General features: G+C 34.5%; 5 protein-coding genes across 6 annotated transcripts; 2 read left to right on the top strand and 3 right to left on the bottom strand.

Annotated features, from left to right (window-relative positions):
- Window positions 1-7,391: 7,391 nt before the first annotated feature.
- LOC106327868 (phytoene synthase, chloroplastic-like) lies at window positions 7,392-10,194 on the top strand. Its single transcript, XM_013766162.1, has 7 exons — window positions 7,392-7,651; window positions 7,869-8,399; window positions 8,481-8,531; window positions 8,926-9,098; window positions 9,182-9,417; window positions 9,513-9,705; window positions 9,815-10,194. Exons 2-7 carry the CDS (start codon window positions 7,964-7,966, stop codon window positions 9,974-9,976), a joined length of 1,251 nt encoding a protein of 416 aa, XP_013621616.1. The 5' UTR covers window positions 7,392-7,651; window positions 7,869-7,963; the 3' UTR covers window positions 9,977-10,194.
- A 294-nt stretch (window positions 10,195-10,488) lies between these two features.
- Window positions 10,489-11,512, bottom strand: LOC106325558 (glutathione S-transferase F12). Its single transcript, XM_013763606.1, has 3 exons — window positions 11,288-11,512; window positions 11,153-11,201; window positions 10,489-11,085 (listed from the first exon to the last, which is right to left on the bottom strand). The coding sequence occupies exons 1-3, from the start codon at window positions 11,432-11,434 to the stop codon at window positions 10,634-10,636; spliced, it is 648 nt and encodes a 215-aa protein (XP_013619060.1). The 5' UTR covers window positions 11,435-11,512; the 3' UTR covers window positions 10,489-10,633.
- A 370-nt stretch (window positions 11,513-11,882) lies between these two features.
- LOC106324855 lies at window positions 11,883-13,585 on the bottom strand. Of its 2 annotated transcripts, none has more exons than XM_013762849.1 (3): window positions 13,421-13,585; window positions 12,489-12,700; window positions 11,883-12,394 (listed from the first exon to the last, which is right to left on the bottom strand). In XM_013762849.1, the coding sequence occupies exons 1-3, from the start codon at window positions 13,433-13,435 to the stop codon at window positions 12,064-12,066; spliced, it is 558 nt and encodes a 185-aa protein (XP_013618303.1). In that variant the 5' UTR covers window positions 13,436-13,585; the 3' UTR covers window positions 11,883-12,063. The 2 variants fall into 2 exon arrangements, with proteins under 2 accessions (XP_013618303.1, XP_013618301.1); XM_013762847.1 differs by having other exon boundaries at window positions 13,346-13,463.
- Window positions 13,586-15,961: 2,376 nt separating this feature from the next.
- LOC106322801 (probable polygalacturonase At3g15720) lies at window positions 15,962-17,926 on the top strand. The gene is made up of 6 exons (XM_013760938.1): window positions 15,962-16,135; window positions 16,262-16,402; window positions 16,609-16,767; window positions 16,847-17,136; window positions 17,234-17,342; window positions 17,439-17,926. The coding sequence occupies exons 1-6, from the start codon at window positions 15,962-15,964 to the stop codon at window positions 17,862-17,864; spliced, it is 1,299 nt and encodes a 432-aa protein (XP_013616392.1). The 3' UTR covers window positions 17,865-17,926.
- Window positions 17,927-18,138: 212 nt separating this feature from the next.
- Window positions 18,139-18,848, bottom strand: LOC106322802. Its single transcript, XM_013760939.1, has one exon. The coding sequence runs from the start codon at window positions 18,748-18,750 to the stop codon at window positions 18,358-18,360; it is 393 nt and encodes a 130-aa protein (XP_013616393.1). The 5' UTR covers window positions 18,751-18,848; the 3' UTR covers window positions 18,139-18,357.
- Between the last annotated feature and the right edge of the window lie 1,369 nt (window positions 18,849-20,217).

Below are 20,217 nucleotides of genomic sequence, written 5' to 3'. Positions count from 1 at the left end.
GCATTCCAATGCTCTTTGCCAGGATTCGCCATGTACCGACTTACTACTCCCACTGCTTGTGCAATGTCTGGTCGTGTACAAATCATTGCGAACATTAAGCTCCCCACTGCTGATGCATACGGTACTCGAGACATTTCTATCCTTCCTTCTTCACTGCTAATACTCATACCGGAGGATAACTTGAAATTAATAGGAAGTGGGGTAAAGATTGGCTTACAATCTTGCATGTTGAACCTCCGCAAGATTTTCTTCAAATAATTCTTCTGTGACAGCCAAATCTTCCTATTATTTCTGTCTCGGTGAATTTGCATCCCTAGAATCTTGTTTGCTGGTCAAGTCCTTCATCTCCTGTGCCTTCAATTCATTGATACGATCATTGTTGGGGCCTGCTATCAACATGTCGTCTACATATAACAGCAGAGTAATGAACTCTGTTTCACTAAACCTCTTGAAATATGCACAAGGGTCTGCATGAAGTCTGCTATATCCAAGGCTCATGATGAAGGAATCAAATCTCTTGTACCAACATCTTGGCGCCTGCTTTAGACCGTAAAAAGATTTGTTTAACCTGCAAACCAAATTCTCCTTTTCTTTTTCTTCAAAACCTTCTGGTTAGAGCATATAAATTTCTTCCTCAAGATTTCCATGAAGAAACGCCGTTTTCACATCTAGTTGCTCTAGATGTAAGTCAAATGTAGCACACATTGCCAACAGTATCCGAACTGTTGTAAGTCGAACCACAGGTGAAAAAATTTCATTGAAGTCAATGCCTTCTTTCTGAGCATATCCTTTCACCACCAATCTAGCACGATACCGCTCCACTTGGTCATCACCATTTCGCTTGATCTTGTAGACCCATTTGTTTCCAATGGCTTTTCTTCCTTGCGGTAATGATACGAGCTCCCAAGTTTTATTTTTATGTAGAGCTTCAATTTCTTCTTGCATTGCTTCCATCCACTGAGAAACATCTGGACTGCTCATTGCTTCTTGGAGATTTGATGGCTCTCCGTCCTCAGTTAAAAAACAATATGCAACATTGCAGCTCGGATCATAATCCTCGTGCCAAGCTGGTGTAGTTCTTACACGTTTTCCTTTACCAAGTTCTTCTTCCAACTAGGCAGGTTCGGCTTCCTCGTGTTGTTTTGATCTTTCACCAGTAAAATTTTTCAATTTAGAATTTTGTATCACATGATTTAAAATATGAAAAATTTAAAATAAATAAATTAAATTATTGCATGTGAACTATAAAATTGTTGTGTTTTAAAATGTTATATTAAAAAAAATTAGTAATATGGTTAATATTACAATTAATCATGTAAAACAAATAATTATGTGTATAAAAATAAAATAATCACCCGCACGGTTGTGCGGGTCAAGACCTAGTATAATCTAAAACTATAAAAAAAATTATTTTTTTATTTTTTTTTATTTTTTTATATATTTAGGTATTAGGGTCTTTTAGCTATTAAATAAAACATTTTGGTCATTTTCCTCCTTGTAGTCTATTTTTGTGATCAAAACTTGAAAATTGTCTATTTAGGAGAATTGCCCTAGCCCATGTATATGGTTTGTAAAAAATTCATAAAATTATAAAATTATTAAATTTGTTCTTACGGGGTCTAACCGGTGACCAAGGAATGAAAAAGAATAATGCATTTTTTATTATTTCTTTTTAATTTTATCATTTATAAGGAATAGTTTTTCATTTTTATTCTTTCTCATTCTTTTTATTCTAGAGGAATATAGAACAAATTTGTTCCTCCCCAAAATTGATAAGGAATAATTTTTCTTTTCATTCATATAATTTTATTCATTTGCATTTTTTCCAATTTATTTCCTCTAATGGTCACCGGTTAGACTCAAGTTTGTCAATCTTCAATTTTTTGTTTTTACCTTTCGTCACTAATTCTCCGTTAGATTCAATTTTGGACGTAAATCTTAAATTAAAATATCCAGATATTTATATAAAGGATATTTACACACGTTTAAGAACACTTTATCCAACGTTGTTTTCTTAAACTAAAAAATGGTTATACTGAACACACTTGGATGCATGCAAGAACCTTCATACTTGAACTATCGCAAGCAATTTTAAATTCGGATTGTTTAATTATTTTTCCTTTAATATATTTGGTTGTGTATATAAAATTCTACTTACTATTGCACATTTTTTTATAACCACAAATTACTATTGCACATTTACGCTCAATAGGTTGACAACTTGTAATAAAAGTGTATTAACATTAGAAACTTATGTGATTGATATAGTATACTGTAATATATCAATCAATTGTTTTGACAAAAGATAGATATATTACACATAGACGGCCCTATATTATATAGTCTGCGTTGAAAAGGCTGGACAACAAAAGAACAAAAATGACAAGAAAAAGTAGCAACTCATGTATAAACAATAAGCCATGAAATTGTGAAGAGAATCTTCTTTTAAGAAAGACATGCAGCGTACAATGGTCAGAATAACAAAGAAAATTACTACAATCGCCAGGGAAAACGATTTGACGTGGTAAGTATTTTCATTGGCTAGTTGTCACACGTATAACAAGGCTAATTATATGTGGAGGTGCATACATTGATACATAGTTTTTGTTGTAAAACTGGACCGGATAGAGCAGGGTCGCAGCTAATAATTTGAGAAATATTGTAGTAAATGGAACACCGGATTTAACCTGGAAAACCCCAAAGGGTAAAAACCACGGACAATGTAGAAGAATTTATTACGAGAAAAATAATAGGAGTTACAACCTCTCAATTATAACGGAGAAATCGATTAATAATTTTCTCGTTATAATAGAAGAAAATGCCCGAACTCTCTAAATAATTTTCTCTCAGCCCGATCCCAAATACCCGTAAGAGATTATAGAATTTTTTTTTTTTTTCTCTCTCTCACGCTCTTCTTCTTCTTCACTTCTCTTTGTGATTTTGATTTTGGGATATCTTTCCTCTTCAGCTTAGCTCTCCTTTGATAGAAGAAGTTTGGACATGTGAAAGCCATAATTATTGACAAAATCACCTCCTTCACCGTCCATCTTCACCGTCCATTACGAAAAACGTGTTATTTGACTTACATTAATTACCGTTATATTTTTTGCTCTTAAAATATATTGGATGACAAAGTAAAGAGTTCCTACAATGGTGACAATTTTGGATATTAATAGTTAATGTCGACCATTTCATCTTGTTAGTTGACAATATATTTATAAGGTCTTCATGCAAACACTTTAAAAAAAAAAAATTAATGGTTGATAAATTCACAATATCAAAAACTATTTTTTTTTTGTCAATTTTACATTAAAGTAATTTAAATTAACTAAAATCAATATGATAATAAATAATGATTTTTTTCAAAAATATATGCAATAATATAAATAGAAATAGATTAGTAATTTAGCACTAACACTCCACAAGGCTTAAGTTAAACTAATTAGATAAGGAGAGAGATGGTATGTTTCATTTCCAAATTTAAGTTGTTAAAAAAAGTTGTTCTTTTGCAATATAAGAAATAAACATCGAAAAAGCAGGTAGTTCAGTGTCAAAAGCTTATACTCCTCTCTGCTCCTGACGCAATTCAGGGTCTTGGAGCTTGTCAATGTCTTCAAGAATCACATCCTCTGGGAGAGATGTTGGCAGATCCTTTAAAACACTTCCACATTTCTCTGTCATCCACTTCAGAAATCTCATTCTTCAAAGATATCTGAGAACCAGCTAAGACGAAGTGCATAACCGACTTGTCACGTTGGCTCTGTGGGCAGAGCCGGACTTAACCCTAGTGGGATGAAACATTGGAATGGGGCCTCCACTTCATGGGGTCTCCAATTTTTTTAAAAAAACTTATGTACATATAAAATGTATACTATATAAAAACATAAAAATAATTAAATATATTAAGTAAAAATTATATTATGAGATAAAATTTATGATTATTCATTTAAAAAATAAGCATTTACAAAATAAATAATATAAAATTTTGAATTTACTAAAAATTAGATAAAATTTCAATTTTGTATAGGGTCACATAACGTTGGGTCCAGATATGTCTGTGGGGTATGCCACAGTCTCAACATGGATACAAGCGCAAAAGATGGCTTACCGTCTTGATGAATGTATAAAGAATCTTTAGGCCATGAAGAAGCTAGAGCATAAAGGCTGATCTCTAGGGGAATAAAGACCTTGTCGTTTGAATTCACTTCTAACGTAAACCCATAATGGCCGAGACATGAATGGTGAGATCGAGAAGGATCGGTGGAATCTGAAACGCCAAGCTCTCCTGCCCATCGGAGGAACTGTTCCATGGTTTGGTACTCTGAGTCCATCCATACTTCTTCTCTTCCTGGGTTTGTGATTTTCTCCTTAAACCCTGATTCTTATGGCTTCTTCAGTCAATTGTGAAAATGCCCAAACCGGTTTCCCTCGCAGTGGACTAATCCGGTTTGGTTCAAATCCAAATTTTTTTAATGGGCCACTATGTTGGTTTTTTGAGCTATTTGGGTTTGGCCCAATTGGGTGGGGCAATGAGGAGGAAGTTAAAACAAAGTCAGACCTCTAATTGATACCTTTACTGTGGAATTTTTTTTTTGATATCTTTACTAACTAATAACCAGACTACTAGATATACGTTTTGCTGTTGCCCCAAAAGAAAAGATATAGGTTTCGCTACATGTCGAGTTTACAATTTCGAACATATCAATCTTCATCCTTCGGTCATGCAATTTGTATTGATCATTGTGACTTGTAGCACATGTTACTAAGAGGAAATTGATATCTAGCCTTTGTTCAACGAGACAAACAAAAAACTTGCACACACATTTTGGTCACAATAGATTCGATAAAGATACGTATGGTGGAGAAAACAGGTAAACCAGATGACTTTTGAGTGGTACGTATGCGTGGACTATACAAAATAAGTACGCGCCAAAGACAAAACAAAACAAGTACAAAGGATCTGCAAGATCAGAGGAAGGAATATTCAGCTTCACACGGCTGAGAACAAAAGTGGTAACCCTTTTTTTGTGGTGTATGTTAAATTATATGTTTTTTCACCACCAACTAAATTGAAAATGTAGTTAATCAACATTCCAAACAATGCATGTCTTTCAATAGAACAAGCAATTCTGCATTTAAATTTATCATGTTACCTGTCCACTAACCATAGTGTTCTATTATGTTATCTGTCCACTGACCATAACGTTTTAAATGGAAATTAATTTTTTTTTTAAAAATAATGTCCTTAGTAACCCTTTTTACTAACAATCCATTACGAAATCTCTTTCTATAGGTTGTTAGTAACAATTAGCTATTTCACTAAAAATGGTGATCAATGGTAGGTTAAGAAATATAATTATGTTTAGTTGTAAAATTTACACAATGGATTCGTGTATAATACTATAATAGAACTATCAACTATGGAAGCGTGCCACATGACACGTCCAATTAGTGTTTACGTGGTCGACTCACTCTGCATACGTAGCCATTAACGAAGTTTATTATTTCTTACACATTACAACCTTTCCTAGACCATTTTAGAAACTATGATTGACAAAAACTCGTCATCAAAAGTATTTTATACAACGACAATTTTAATATAATCGTGGGAGGCAAAGAAAGAAAAAAACTTTCAGCAGTAAGCAACACTACGTACGTGTCGTCGAGTCATGTAACCATTTAAATGATGACTACGGTCCATTTCTTTGGTACTTTTATAATAAAACCTAACTTATTAAATCTAATTATATTATTGAATAATAGTAGAAAACGATAAATTTCTAATCTTGACTAAAATTTTATGGGGCATGAAAGATAACACAAGTTACGAGCACACACGTTTCTAGTAACAACCATGTCTCCATCACTCGCCAGACAATTCTAGTACGTGAATCGATTGACATGTTGCATAGAATCTCAGTGATTTCCTTGCGAGTTTTCAGCGATAATGATGCAACCTTTTTCTACGACCGTGTGTGTGATGATGAAACAAGCTTCGTCTGCGTTTTACATATCCAAATCCTTGATAAAAAGATTGATGTAATTGATTATTTATGATGTCAATATGTTATTATTATTACATGATTATAGGAACCATATATAACTACAAAAAAACAATCAATATGATTACGTGAGTAGTCAGTCAGTGACTCAGTGAATACTTTTAGCTTATAGAGTTATTCACCAATGTCACATCGTTAAACCAAACACGTTTCTCAGCAACGTATATAACTTATAACTTACAACTTACAACTTACAACTTACAAGAACGTGTGTCTAAGTATTTCACAGAAGATACGGAGGAAAATACGGACCAACACAAATCAGAAAGTGGGGGGGAAAAAAACCTATAAGAAGTCAGCAAAGGCAAACCTTCTGAAAGCAACGGAGGTTGTCTAAGTAGAGGAGAGAGAGAGAAAGCAAGTTGCCAACGAATGTAGAGAGGAGTGAAGGTGGGACCCATATGCCGACTAAGAGGAAATCTAGCATTTTACACTTTCTACCACGGGTGTAATGACACGTGGAAAAGCGACGTCGCCCACTTTACCCTTCGGTGCTCCTCCCCACTTGATAAGCTTATCGCTCTCTCATTGGCTCTAGCGTCCACGTGGCGTCTCGGCGATCTCCCTTTCTGCTTTTCTCATGTCAACACATAATCCTTTGTACCCAAACTGGCGTGGCCCCACCCAAACTCGATTGTCCTTTCTACCAAGAAATACGTTTTATTAATTTTGATAGAGGTTTTAAAATATTTGTTTGATAGAGGTTTAAATTTTTTTTTATAATTTCTCTAACTAATGGCGATTTGAGATCTCAGTCTCCGTAATGAAATGTTTAGCTTTTTGGTTTGTTTGACCATATTACATATGTCACTTTTAGCTTTATAATTATTTTGTACAGAACCACGCTAACATCTTGTATTAGAAAAATGCATTTTGAGTGGTAGTCCACTAAAATAGTGGATTAAAGTTTTCAAAGCAGTCTTTAGTTTTGAGGGGTAAAAATACCAGGCCACTTCAAATGTTTTTAAACAATTAAAATATATGTAATTGTTTATATGAATAACTGAAATATCAATTGCAGAGCTCCTAATATAGAATTATAGATATACAATCTGGCACTGAATTGGTTAATTAATCAGATAAAGTATGGAATAGTAACAGTTTAAAAAAAAATCAATTAACTAATGGAAACAAATCTGGCCAAAATGGAGAAAGGGGATAAAAAAAGGTTAGGGAAGATTTAAATCGGGATCTTTCTATGAAAAAACTATAAATGTTTGATACACATGACACGACTCACTTGATAGAGTCCAAGACACTTTAACTTAGCCAGTCAAAATTAAATTAAAAAATATACACAGAAAATAACGACTTTTGTATTTATTCTAGCTTCTCATTAAATCCACAAAGAAAGAAAAAAAAAAAAAGACAAAGAGGGAAAAGAAGAAGAAGAAGAGATTTGAGTGGGTGAGATTGTTTGTGACAGAGAGAAGACACATCTTCTACTTGTGTGTCTAGTGTAGTGTGTTATATATTACAGTAAGCGTTGTAATACAAACGTCTCGAGAATTTTCTGGGTCTTTTCTCCTCGTCCTCTTTCTTCTTCTTATCCTCCGTCTCAAGGTGTCTGTTCTTAGAGAGACCAAAAGGTATGATTTTGTTTAATTAAGGTTGTCCTCTCCTACTATGTTTCTACTGTTCTGAAAGTATGTTCATTTTGCTTTTGAAACATCTTCCCGTTACCTCTTTGTCTACTTGCTATGAATTTGGTAGAGATAGTTTTTTTCTCGCATTTATATAGAGAATGAGAGATCTCGAATTCTCATCAACTCGTTTTTTTTTTTTTTGTATTAATCCATTTTGCAGGAAAGCATTCATCTTTACCAGTTTGATCCAAAATCAAAATCTGGGTTTCACCACAAAGTTTGGATCTTTCCATCTCTCTGTCAAGAACTTTGAGTATGTCTTCTGTAGCAGTGTTATGGGTTGCTCCCTCTTCTCCAAATCCAGACCCAATGAACAATCCTGGGTTAATAAGAGTTCTAGAATCTTCTAGATTGCTTTCTCCTTGTCTGAATCAGAGACTCGACACTGGCAAGAGGAGTTCTTCTTCTTCTGTAATGAGCTGCAGAAGAAGATTAAGTAGTGCTGTCTCTTCAAGTTTAGTAGCAAGTCCTGCTGCAGGAGAGATAACCCTCTCATCTGAAGAGAAGGTTTACAACGTTGTGCTGAAACAAGCAGCTCTGGTTAACAAACAGCTTAGGGACCTTGATGATCTGAAGAAGCCACAGGATATTGTTCTTCCTGGGACTACTACTGGGAGTTTGAGTTTGTTGGGTGAAGCTTATGATCGATGCGGCGAAGTTTGTGCTGAATATGCTAAAACGTTTTATCTCGGTTAGCATCTTACCTTCTTCTATCTTTGGTGTAATGGCTTTCGTTTGTTTTCTGAGTGTTCTTACTGGTTTTTTGCTGTAGGAACTTTGCTTATGACACCTGAGAGGCGAAAGGCCATTTGGGCTATCTATGGTGAGTTACTACTACTGTTTTAGAGTATATCTGCATTGTCATCATTGATTTGAATTCTAAATGATGCTCAAAGTACATTGAAAATGAGTTTATTTCGAATCCCTAGACATAACTAGACTTCTTGAAGTGTTACATCACATTTAAAAAAAAAAATAGACTTTCTTGAAACTTGCACTCATCTAAACACCAAGCATCCAAGTTTGTACCCTAAGACCCAAGATAATAAATTAGCTTAGTAACTAATATGGGGTTTTCAATGGGCTTTTAAGGCCCAATTATCTTAAACACTGAAGATTACTCATGCTGAAGAATGTTAGCTCATGACCGTTGTTTACTTTTTATGTTTGGTTGTTTCTTGGTTTGTTGATTATACTCTCTCTTTCTTTGTGTGCAGTTTGGTGTAGAAGAACTGATGAACTCGTAGATGGGCCTAATGCATCACACATAACACCCATGGCGTTAGACAGATGGGAAGCAAGGTTAGAAGATCTCTTCCGTGGCCGTCCTTTCGATATGCTTGACGCTGCTCTAGCTGATACAGTTGCTAGATACCCCGTCGATATTCAGGTCAGCCTCTCTCTCTCTCTCTGCCTCATATTGATATAAAAGCTTATGAATGTTTTGTTTTAATGTTTTTATTTGTTTTGCAGCCATTTAGAGACATGGTAGAAGGAATGAGAATGGATCTGAGGAAGTCTAGATACAAGAACTTTGATGATCTCTACCTTTACTGCTACTATGTAGCCGGAACCGTCGGTTTGATGAGCGTTCCGGTTATGGGGATCGATCCTAAGTCCAAAGCAACGACAGAGAGTGTTTACAACGCTGCCTTGGCTCTCGGCATAGCCAATCAGCTTACCAACATACTCAGAGACGTTGGCGAAGAGTGAGTCTTCCTTTTTCTTATATAGACTCTCAAGATTCACAACCTGTTTCTTGATTCGTGTCTCATTCTTGAACTGGTTTTGATCTCTCTTTTAGTGCGAGAAGAGGAAGGGTTTATCTGCCGCAAGATGAGCTAGCTCAGGCTGGTCTCTCAGATGAAGACATATTTTCTGGAAAAGTCACTGATAAATGGAGAAACTTCATGAAAATGCAGCTTAAGCGAGCAAGAATGTTCTTTGATGAAGCTGAGAAAGGTGTTACTGAGCTTGACGCAGCTAGCAGATGGCCGGTAAGTGTCTCAATACAAGTTTGTTTATTTTTCACTTTTCCCCCAGAGCTTTGTTTTCGATCGATTTAACCCGGAAAGACTTGGCTGTTTGATTTTTTTTTTTTTTCAGGTATGGGCATCGCTCCTATTGTACAGGAGGATATTGGACGAGATTGAAGCGAATGATTACAACAACTTTACGAAGAGGGCTTATGTTGGGAAAGCGAAGAAGATTGCAGCTCTCCCATTAGCTTATGCTAAATCAATACTAAAGGCTTCAAGTTCAAGATGAATGAGAGAAGCAAGAGGATTCAACCGAAGAGGGTTTTTGTGATAAAGTAAAAACATAGGGTCGAATTTATGATGTTAAGTTAACTAATATTTACATATAATGGTGGGGAAATAAATTTTTATGATGTTTAATTATTTTTCTCCATGTAAAAAAAAGTAAATTTCTTTTCTTTTATTTCTCTTGGGTAATGAAGAAATAGGAATATTTTTGTTGGTGGATATGAAGGTTTTTTTTATTATGTTATTACAAACTATAAAAATATTATAAACGATTATATAACCGACAATTTTATGTTGTATGAAAATTAACGTTTGACTATATTTTTTTGAACCATTTTATGGGATCTGGGTTTTTGTAAGCATTTTTTCATTAATTTACATAATATATTTTACGAAATTTGAAACTTAAAATTTTCTGATTAAAATAGTTAATGAATCTTTAGTAAAATCACCAAACTAGTTTTATGACATGAAAAAATTTATTAAATTAGAAAGACAGTAACATAGGTTCATGGGGGTTTGGCTCATGTTTTTTAGAATTAATTGATTAATTAAAATCTTCAAAAGTAAATTGATTTAATTATTGTAATGTACAAAACTCAGACAGACAGATTAACAGAAAGTATGAAACGCGTAGTTGGTTTGGAACGTTATAAACTTAAGCTTCAAAACCAGCCATCTTCATAAGCTTCTTCCAAGCCGGTCTAGCCGTAATCTCTTCCCACCACCGGTTCATATTCACTCGAGCCTTAACCATCTGGTTTACATCGGTACGCATCAAGTACCCCATCGCTGGCATGTGCGTCAAATCAGCCATAGTGAATTCATCACCAGCCAAAAACCGGTTGGAAGCAAGCCGGTTCTCGTATATGTCCAAGACCACCCCTAGCTTCGCCTTGAGCTCCTCGACCAAAACGACGTCACATTCTTCGCCTAACCTGGGCTTGATGACTAGGTTAAGCACAATGGGGAACGCCAGAACGTTAAAGTAATGGGTCTCCACGTCGGCCCACTGGTCCACGATGGCTCGGTGCTCTAGAAACTTGCCCAAAAGGTTTGTGCCTTGGTCCGCGTACCTGGTCGCGTAGTATCTCGCAATGGCTCTAGATTCTTCAAAACACGATACATAAATGATTAGAAATTGTAACCAAAATGTTTATAAAATTAGAATGGTTACCAAAAAGCTTGAAGTCTCCATCTTCTATGGCTGGGACTTGACCAAATGGCTACCAAAAATAAACAATAGTTATACTAAAGATTATAATAATCACATGATTTATTTCTCTAGTTAGAAAACTATAAAATATTCTACCTGACGAAGAAGATGTTCTGGTTTCTTCTGCTCTAATGTATCAAGGTCGACATGAACAATCTCAAACTCAATTTCTTTCTCTAAAAAACAAAGCACTACTCTTTGTGGACAAGCTGCAGTTACCTGCCCATATAGTTTCACAACCATTATAGTTTTTGGTACAATTAACTTTGTAACAATGTTTTTATTAATGTTAATAAAATATATGAGAAGAAGTGAGAGTAGATGTGTAATAGACTCGAGACATTTATAAGAGCTGGTTGTTGTTGTGACTGGTTGGTTGGTAGAGCATGTGGTGGGTGTTCCACTAACCGTGGATATCATTCAAATCCCTCTATAAAAGTTTAAATAAAATAAAATTTCCAATAACAAATACAGTATGTGATCGGACCGGCGGTTATGTTACCAACTACCAAGTCTGGTAAGCAGACAATCTCCAATGTATTTTTCAGTTTTTTTTTTCTAAAATTAAAAAAACTCTATAATAGAAATTTAATTTACTCCAGTGTAATTTTTTAAGAATAGTAATTTCTAAATATATAATAAAAATATAGAAGAAAAATATCAATCTATATTTTTGAGGAAAAAATATAGGTGGGATGAAAGTAGTTTTACCTCTAACTACTATTATAAAGACAAATATAGAAATAAGTTGGAGATGATACACACAAAAAAATCAGAAAGATACAAAATGGGGTAAAAATCAGACAAAGACTTCATTTTATCTAAATATTCTCCTAACCTAACGTGATGCCAAGCAAGCCTTGTTCTGTGATTTAAGTGAACTGTCTTCTCATGTAAGTATCTTCATGAACAAAGACAGGATCTTCTCCTCTCTCTGGAATCTGAGGCTGTCCCATTGCTATTCCTCCTCCTTGGTTAGCCACCGTCCTTGTGACACCAACGTTTTGGTTACTCGAATTCAAACCTAGATAGTAAACAATCCCGAGCGCAATAGTAACAACCGACAGCACAGAACCGGTGGAGAAAACGCCAGTACCGACAGTGTAGCAGATGCGGGCATCCGGAAACGTTGCCTCCTCGGCGTGTTCATCGTTTAGTGCAGCTCCATAGAGAAGCACGAGGAAAGCTAGCACAAAAGTGAACCTAACGTAACATGAAGAACATCATTTGTAAACAGACATTATAACTAGGGAAGTTACTGCAAAAAAAAAAAATAAAGTTAAAGAGTGAGAGTTACCAGGAGACAATGAAGCAGATTAAGGAGATAATCCACTTGGATCTTGAAGGAGCAGGACCTTTTCTACAACAGAAACAACCGCTTCCGACGCTTACGATGATCTGAGCCATCATTAGAAAGACAGCTGAAGCGAAGCCTAGATTGTAAGCAGGGCTTCTGTGATAAGAGCATCGTGTGAGTGAATCAGAGGTGGTAAGCTTGGCCTGAGATTTCTGTGTTGATTAAAGATGAAAAAAAAACTTTTAAAGACGAGTTTAAAGGGCTTGCAATAGCAGAGAAAAGCATGAGAGCCTATAAAAATGCAGAGAAATTAGTTCAAGAGAAATGTGATTTAAGTTGGAGAGTACTTTATATTAGAGAGATATGAGTACTTATGCTATTACCAGATGTACAAACAGGACATTACAGATATGTATACCTATGCTATTACCAAATAGATATACTAGAGATATGAATAGTTATGCTATTACTAGATATATATATACCAAGAGGACAGAACAAAATAAAAACTTAAAAACAGAGCTTATCATGTCTTTGTCTGCTTCTTTACCAAAAATCAACAATGTTCCCTGGAAAAAAAATCCCAAATCAAAGAGTTTTCAATGAACTTCATAATTCAAAAAAAATATATCAGAGATTTAAGTTTTCATCTTTAAACATCCCACGCATTCCAAAAAAAAAAAAAACCGCACAACTAAAGTCACCTTTTTAAAAATCTGTTCCAAAGAAATAGGAACTATTGTTTCTCTTTTTAAAACACTTTTTTCAGCAACCATCGAATGATTAATGCATAGCCCAAATCATGAGAAAATACCAAATTTCACTACAAAGCAGAAACAATGAAACAGAAACCCTACTTTGGTAGCTTCAGCAGCAAAGGCAGTAAGAGCTGATAATAAACCCAGAAGAGATAACACACCGCACATCACTACCTTTCTCTTCTCCATCTCTTCTTTCCTTCTCCTTTCCTTTTCTTCCTCTAATAATATTATAAGTATGTTCCCATTAAACACAACCGCACTCACTTCACTTTCTTTGTTTGTGGCCTCTCCTTATCCACGCGTAATAAGGGCTATTTTCGGTATCTTCTCTCTTCTTCCGTTTTCCAGCACCGACGTCTTGTATTCGACGGTGTTACAAGGTTACGTGTGATTTTATGGGCCCAACTCAAACATGTTTATTTAGATGGTCCAACTGTTTTATCAACATTTGTTCTTCGGCCTAGAGACAGAGTAAACGTCGTAGGCCCGAAACTTTATAGATTAACAAACCCAAATAAGATATGACGCAAGCACCTTAATTTCTCTCCAATAATGAATCTATTTGTATTTATAGACGATCCATAAATCATTCCTTCCCATAATCAGTCATGTAGTTATATCGAAACGTAAAAGAATCAACTCATATAAATAAAACATCACCTTCAGCAAATATAATTAATACTAGGTGTTTTCCTGCACCACGTGCAGTAAATAATTTTTTTAATCTAACTTATATTTAAAAATAAATTTTATTAAATATTATAGATTTCACTATTTTTGACTAATATTTAATATAGATTTGATACATATTAAATCAATTTGTATAAAACTAATAAAATATTAGAAAATTGTATAATTATCAAAAAATTAGTCTAAACAATATTTATAAAATTTGTAGATATATAAGAAACTAATGATATTACGATCATATATTTATTTTTTTTAAAAAAAATTGAAATTTTTGAAAGCTTTAGTAATACAAATTGTATAATTATACAATTTGTATTACTAAAGCTTTCAAAAATTTCAATTTTTTTTAAAAAAAATTGAAATTTTTGAAAGCTTTAGTAATACAAATTGTATAATTATCAAAAAATTAGTCTAAACAATATTTATAAAATTTGTAGATATATAAGAAACTAATGATATTACGATCATATATTTATTTTTTTTAAAAAAAATTGAAATTTTTGAAAGCTTTAGTAATACAAATTGTATAATTATACAAAAATAATAATATTTCAAAATTTGAAATGTTACAATATGAATATATTTATTTATAGATGATGTATGAGCTATTACCATATTTAAAAAAAAATTACCAAAAAAGAAATATCAATATTAAATGTAAGATATGAATTATTACCATATTCTAATAAGTTTGCCAAAAATATAAATTAACATTAAATGAAATTATCCATGTCATATTTTTCTGGAAGTCATGTCATATTTGTTTTGTGAAATTGATTGTATAAATGACATGTGTCAAAATCACTTTGCAAATATAGTTCAGGGGATACCGTAAAGTTGATATCTTTCACATTTTGGTACACAAGCTCTTTAAACTATTCCATTGTAGTTTTTTTTTTGCTAACATTTGGAACCAACCCTTAGACATTATTTTTTTTTGTTTTGATGACCGTGGGGTTCCCAGGCGGTAATCCCAGACTAATCCCCACGAGGCCTTCCATCCGGGCACGCACGGTTATAGGCGGGAAGGTGGCCAAGGCGACTCGAACCCAGGGCGGGCACTCCAGCCGGAGTTCCAATACCACTAGGCCAAGAGCTCTTGGTTCCCTTAGACATTATTTGCAAAGTCATTTTGACACATATCATTCTATAATGCTTTGACCAAATAAATATGACATGTATAATTACATTTAATGTTTATTTATATTTTTGGTAAATTTTAAGAATATAGTAATAAATTATACATCATCATTAATGTAAATCTATTTAAATGACACTAAATAATATAATAATAGAAATATAATAATATTTTCAATTTTTTGAAATATTATTTATTTCAATTTTTTATAATTATAAAATTTTAATCATAATATCACTAGATTTTTATATATCAACAAATTTTTAAAATACTGTTTAGTTGTATTTTTTTTGTAATTATACAACTTTTATATCAAATTATTTTATTAATGTACAAATTGATTTAATATATTTTATCTCAAAAGATAAAAATCTATCAAAAATTATTATTCTTAAATATAATTTTTATACATATATATCAAAATTGTTTATTTTATCTTAATTGTATGTTTAGTTAATCAAAATTTATATTAAATTATTGGTAAGAAAATAATAATAATATTTTTTAAATATAAATTTCTTAAAAGATGGGCGTCGACAAAAAAAAAAAAAAAAAATTAAATTTAAAATATTTATTACTACAAATGGGGCAAGAAAACACCTAGTTCCATATAGTTAAATAAAGATATCTCAATATTATCTCTTTTATATTCCGAATGATCAGTTTCAGTTTTACAACACAGAAATTTTTTTTTGATAAACGGCTTACAACACAGAAAATTGATGAGAAGCTATATAATCTCTTGCCAAAAATTGAAAAAAAAAACACAATAATCAGACGCAGTATCTATCAATTAACGACCTTTCTTTATACAAATATATCTGCACGCTATTCTCCTTGAAATATATATCATCATCATCATCAAGTTTTCTGGTCGTGCAAAGATGAACAAATCGTTGTTGTTCTTCGTCTTTTTATGCTTGCTTATTCAAATAAGCAAATTAGGTTTCTGCCTAGAAAGAAAAGCTCATAATGGTAACAATGGACTGAAACGCCATGGATTCATAAGTGTCACTAGCTTCGGAGCTGTTGGCGATGGGAAGGCTGATGATACTAAGGTATATATATATAACATTCTTTTCTTTTTGTTGATCATAAACTATATAATCTTTGCATAGATAAATGCATATAAATAGTATCTTACTTTAATATAATTTTGTATGATATGTATAAATATATTTCAGGCATTTCTTAAGGCATGGAAAGCTGCATGTAAGGGAGGAATTAGAGGGAAGACAAATTTTCTAGTGCCTCTAGGAAAAACCTTCATGCTTAAGCCTCTTACATTCGAAGGTCCCTGCAAGTCTTCCCCCATCACCTTTTTGGTATTTACACATACCCTTTCTTAATTTTATTTTTTTTTTTTTTTTTTTTGATAAAATTTCTTAATTTTAAGTTACATAAAAATATCCAAATGAAGTTGTATTTAATAGCCCGGACCAACAAAAAATGATTTTAACATTAATCAATTTATAGCTTATAAAACCATAACTCGAACCAATATTTATATTTGGTGATTTATTTACATTAGATAGGAGGCAATCTTGTTGCGCCGGGTTACACTTGGCATGCGGGAAATTACCCTGCGTGGATAAGTTTTGGCAGTATTAACGGTCTAGTTGTCACCGGAGGCGGCACCGTCAACGGTCGTGGTTCTGTGTGGTGGAGAAACGTTCAGCATCGTCCCACCGTAAGTGTTGCACTCATAAAATGCAAACTATAATCGAACCATTTATTAATATAAGTTGCGTTTGTTTCTTTCTTCTTAGGCAATGCATTTCAACAACTGTAATGGTCTTCACATCTCTAACCTCCACCACTTGAACAGTCCTCGTAACCACATAAGTCTAAGCTGCTCAGAGAACATCAGCCTCTCGGGTCTAAACATGACTGCGCCTGGTGATAGTCCTAATACGGATGGTATAGACATATCAAACTGTAGAGGAGTCGACCTACGTGACTCTGTTATTGCCACTGGGGATGACTGCATTGCTATCAACGGAGGTTCCTCTTATATCAACATAACCGGCATTTTTTGCGGCCCCGGTCATGGCATCAGGTGATTATTCCTAGCTAGATTCATGATTCATAAACAATCGTCATATAACATAACTTGATTGGATATGTTACCAAATTAGATGGATTTGGTGTTATAGCGTAGGAAGCCTTGGAGAAAATGGACATTTTTCAGCCGTTGAAGAAGTGAGAGTAAAGAACTGTACTCTGTCAAACACAAAGAACGGTGTCCGAATCAAGACATTCCAGGTTTGTCCATTTCATCAAAATCTTATTCAGCATGTTCCTTAATTAAACTGACTCTTCTTTTTTTTTTTTGTTCTTGTGTGTGGGAATGTATTGTAGAATGGATCAGGATTCGCTCGGAAAATCTCATTCGAGGATATCAAAATGGTGGCTTCAGAGAACCCTATTATCATCGAACAGAACTACCACGACCGAGCCAAGAACGGAGACGTAAGCTTTGAATACAGTAACTACCAAAGCTGTCGTGTAAATCGCTTGTACCAGACTCTGTCCGGTTCTGGTAATGGCAGAGGCGTGAGAGTGAGCGATGTGCGTTACAGTAGAATACACGGTTCATCTGCGAGTAGTGAAGCCATCACAATGAACTGCGATGCGAACTTGGGATGTGTGGATATTGTGATGGACCATGTGGATCTCGTTTCAGCTAAATCAGGTCACAGGGTGTCTGCTTCTTGCAAGAATGTTCATGGGAAGTACTTTGATTCTGATATTAGCTGTCAGAAAAAAGCATTAGGGAGGTGGTGATATTGCCTTTTTCTCATTGTGTAATCCATTATTTTGAACTTGAAAGAACCAAAAAGAAACTAGGAGAACTGGTTAATCAGAGTTTAATTATAATTACGAGTAAACCAAAAGTTTTCAAAAAAAAGATAGCAACGATCCATGGTGGCAACTAGTTTAATTAGCTTACATTACCACCTATCACAGGAAGCTATGGACTAATCTAACTTAAAACTAAGCTTATAGTTCATAAGTGATTCCTTCACAAGTTCGAATCTTTTAATAGAAAGTATCTTCATAGTCGTAAACAGATTCATCATAACTAACCAAGATAACAGAGCAAAGTATATCATCAAGTGAGAAAACTATGACAAGATTCATAGACTAAACACAGAGGATTGAACTAAAGTATAAGAACATAAAGAGATATATAGCATAGATCCTTACAATCTCCACAAGATAAAAAGCAAACATCGAAAAGAAAGAACACCAAATCAGAGCCCGAAACGACGACGCTTTACTCTCTCTTCCTAAGCCTCTCAACCCTCTGGTTAAGCTGCTCGATCCTCACAACAAGATTCGTAACGGAGTACAAAATCCAGTAGAAAACAAGCGCCGACGCGATCAGGAGCGCGTTGCGCTGGGACTTCATGATCGACTTCTGGTGGCGGAGGTGCTCGGAGGGAGTGCACGAGTCGCCGTCGCAGGAGGGGCGGGTCTCGTACTTCCAGTAGATGTCCATGAGGAGGAAGAGGCAGAAGGGGATGATCGAGAGAAACGGTTTCAGGAGGTTGCGCGTGACGGCGATCAAGCCTTTGCGGAGCGCGTCGAGTCCTGGCATGGTTAGGAGGATGACCATGATCGCTTCGGCGGCGGCCGCGTAGCCTAGGACAACCCACTCGAGAGCCATTGGAGACGGTTTGCGATTGGATCTGACTCGGCGGAGAGTTTCGATTTCGATTTCGATTTTTTTCTTCGTGAGCAAGTTTAGGTCTTTGCTTTGTGATTTGGTTACTACTAAAAGGAGGAGGAAGGTGTACGGAGGGTGAGGCACGTGGCGCTTGTGTGGTGGTGTACGCGTCTCACACCGTGGAGGTTTTAATGGGCCTGCTTTCAGCCCAAATTAGACGAAACCTAGCTTTATTGGTTTCCTTATTCATTAATTTTGAGAATTATGAGTAAACCAATCGGTTTAGAAAATTATTATGGGTTGAATAAATATTTAGGTTCGGTTATTGTTGTCTAATAAACTCTATGCACCAAAGAGTCAAAGAGTTTAAACTATTGTTTTAGCTTTTTTTTATGTATCTTGAAACCCTTGTATAGTTGAATCTGAGATTTATAGGACCATAAACACTTTTTTTTTATTAGTTTAATAAAGTTTGTTTTTTTTTTGATAAATTGAAAACCATGCAATGCAAAAATGCTTTAATAATTCTTTAAAATTTGCGGATGATGCAGCTATGCCCAGGCCTTGAACCAACAGAAAAGAACTGAATTATATTCTCAAGTTGATGTCATCAACATTCATTCTTGGTTTACAATCACAAAACTTAATTAAGGACTTGTTTGATAGACAATTTATACAAGTTCTATAAAATGTCACTGAAGACCATACACAAGCAGAGCTCCCAACAGCTCCAAAGCTAGTCAATAAGCCAACAATAACACCGATCGGAGGCACCTTTTCTTTGGTGCTATACATTATGGATAATGATATACGTATGTATCCGGCTGCAAAAACCACCGGAAAACATACTCAGAAAACTCACTTATAAGATCTAGAAGAGATGGTTGGGACAAAGGTGAAGGATTCAGACTCACCTTTTAATCAAATAACTAAGCTTTGAGATAAGTGTTACATGATACGGGCCATGTTCGTTTGTACATTTGGAAGATGCATCCAGATGGTCCATCTAGATGTCTTATCCAGATGCTCCATCTAGGTGTTGTTCGTTTCTTCATTTCGTCCATGCATCCAGATGAATCATTTGAATGCAACTATGTTCGTTTACTTTTCATTTTTTAACTTTCATCTGCATCCAGGTGGACTTGTTAATAAAATGACTAAAATATAATTTTTTACGTTTCGGCGGAAAAATAACATTTTTACCGTTTTGGTGGAAAATATTTTTGCGGTTTTTGAGGAAAAATGTGTTTGGCGAAAAAGTGTATTTTCGTGGTTTCAGCGGAAAATACGTTTTTATGGGTTTGACGGAAAAATAGGTTTTTGCGGTTTGGACGGGAAAAGTGTATTTTTGCGGTTTTGGCGGGAAAAGTGTTTCGACGAGAAATTTTTTTTTCACGATTTTGACGGGAAATTTTTTTTTCATGATTTTGACGGAAAAAGCTTTTTCGCGATTTTGGTGGGAAAATT

Source organism: Brassica oleracea, chromosome C2 (assembly GCF_000695525.1).
Source record: "Brassica oleracea var. oleracea cultivar TO1000 chromosome C2, BOL, whole genome shotgun sequence".
In the NCBI taxonomy this organism is placed as follows: domain Eukaryota; kingdom Viridiplantae; phylum Streptophyta; class Magnoliopsida; order Brassicales; family Brassicaceae; genus Brassica; species Brassica oleracea.
This window is presented reverse-complemented; position numbering and strand designations above follow the sequence as displayed.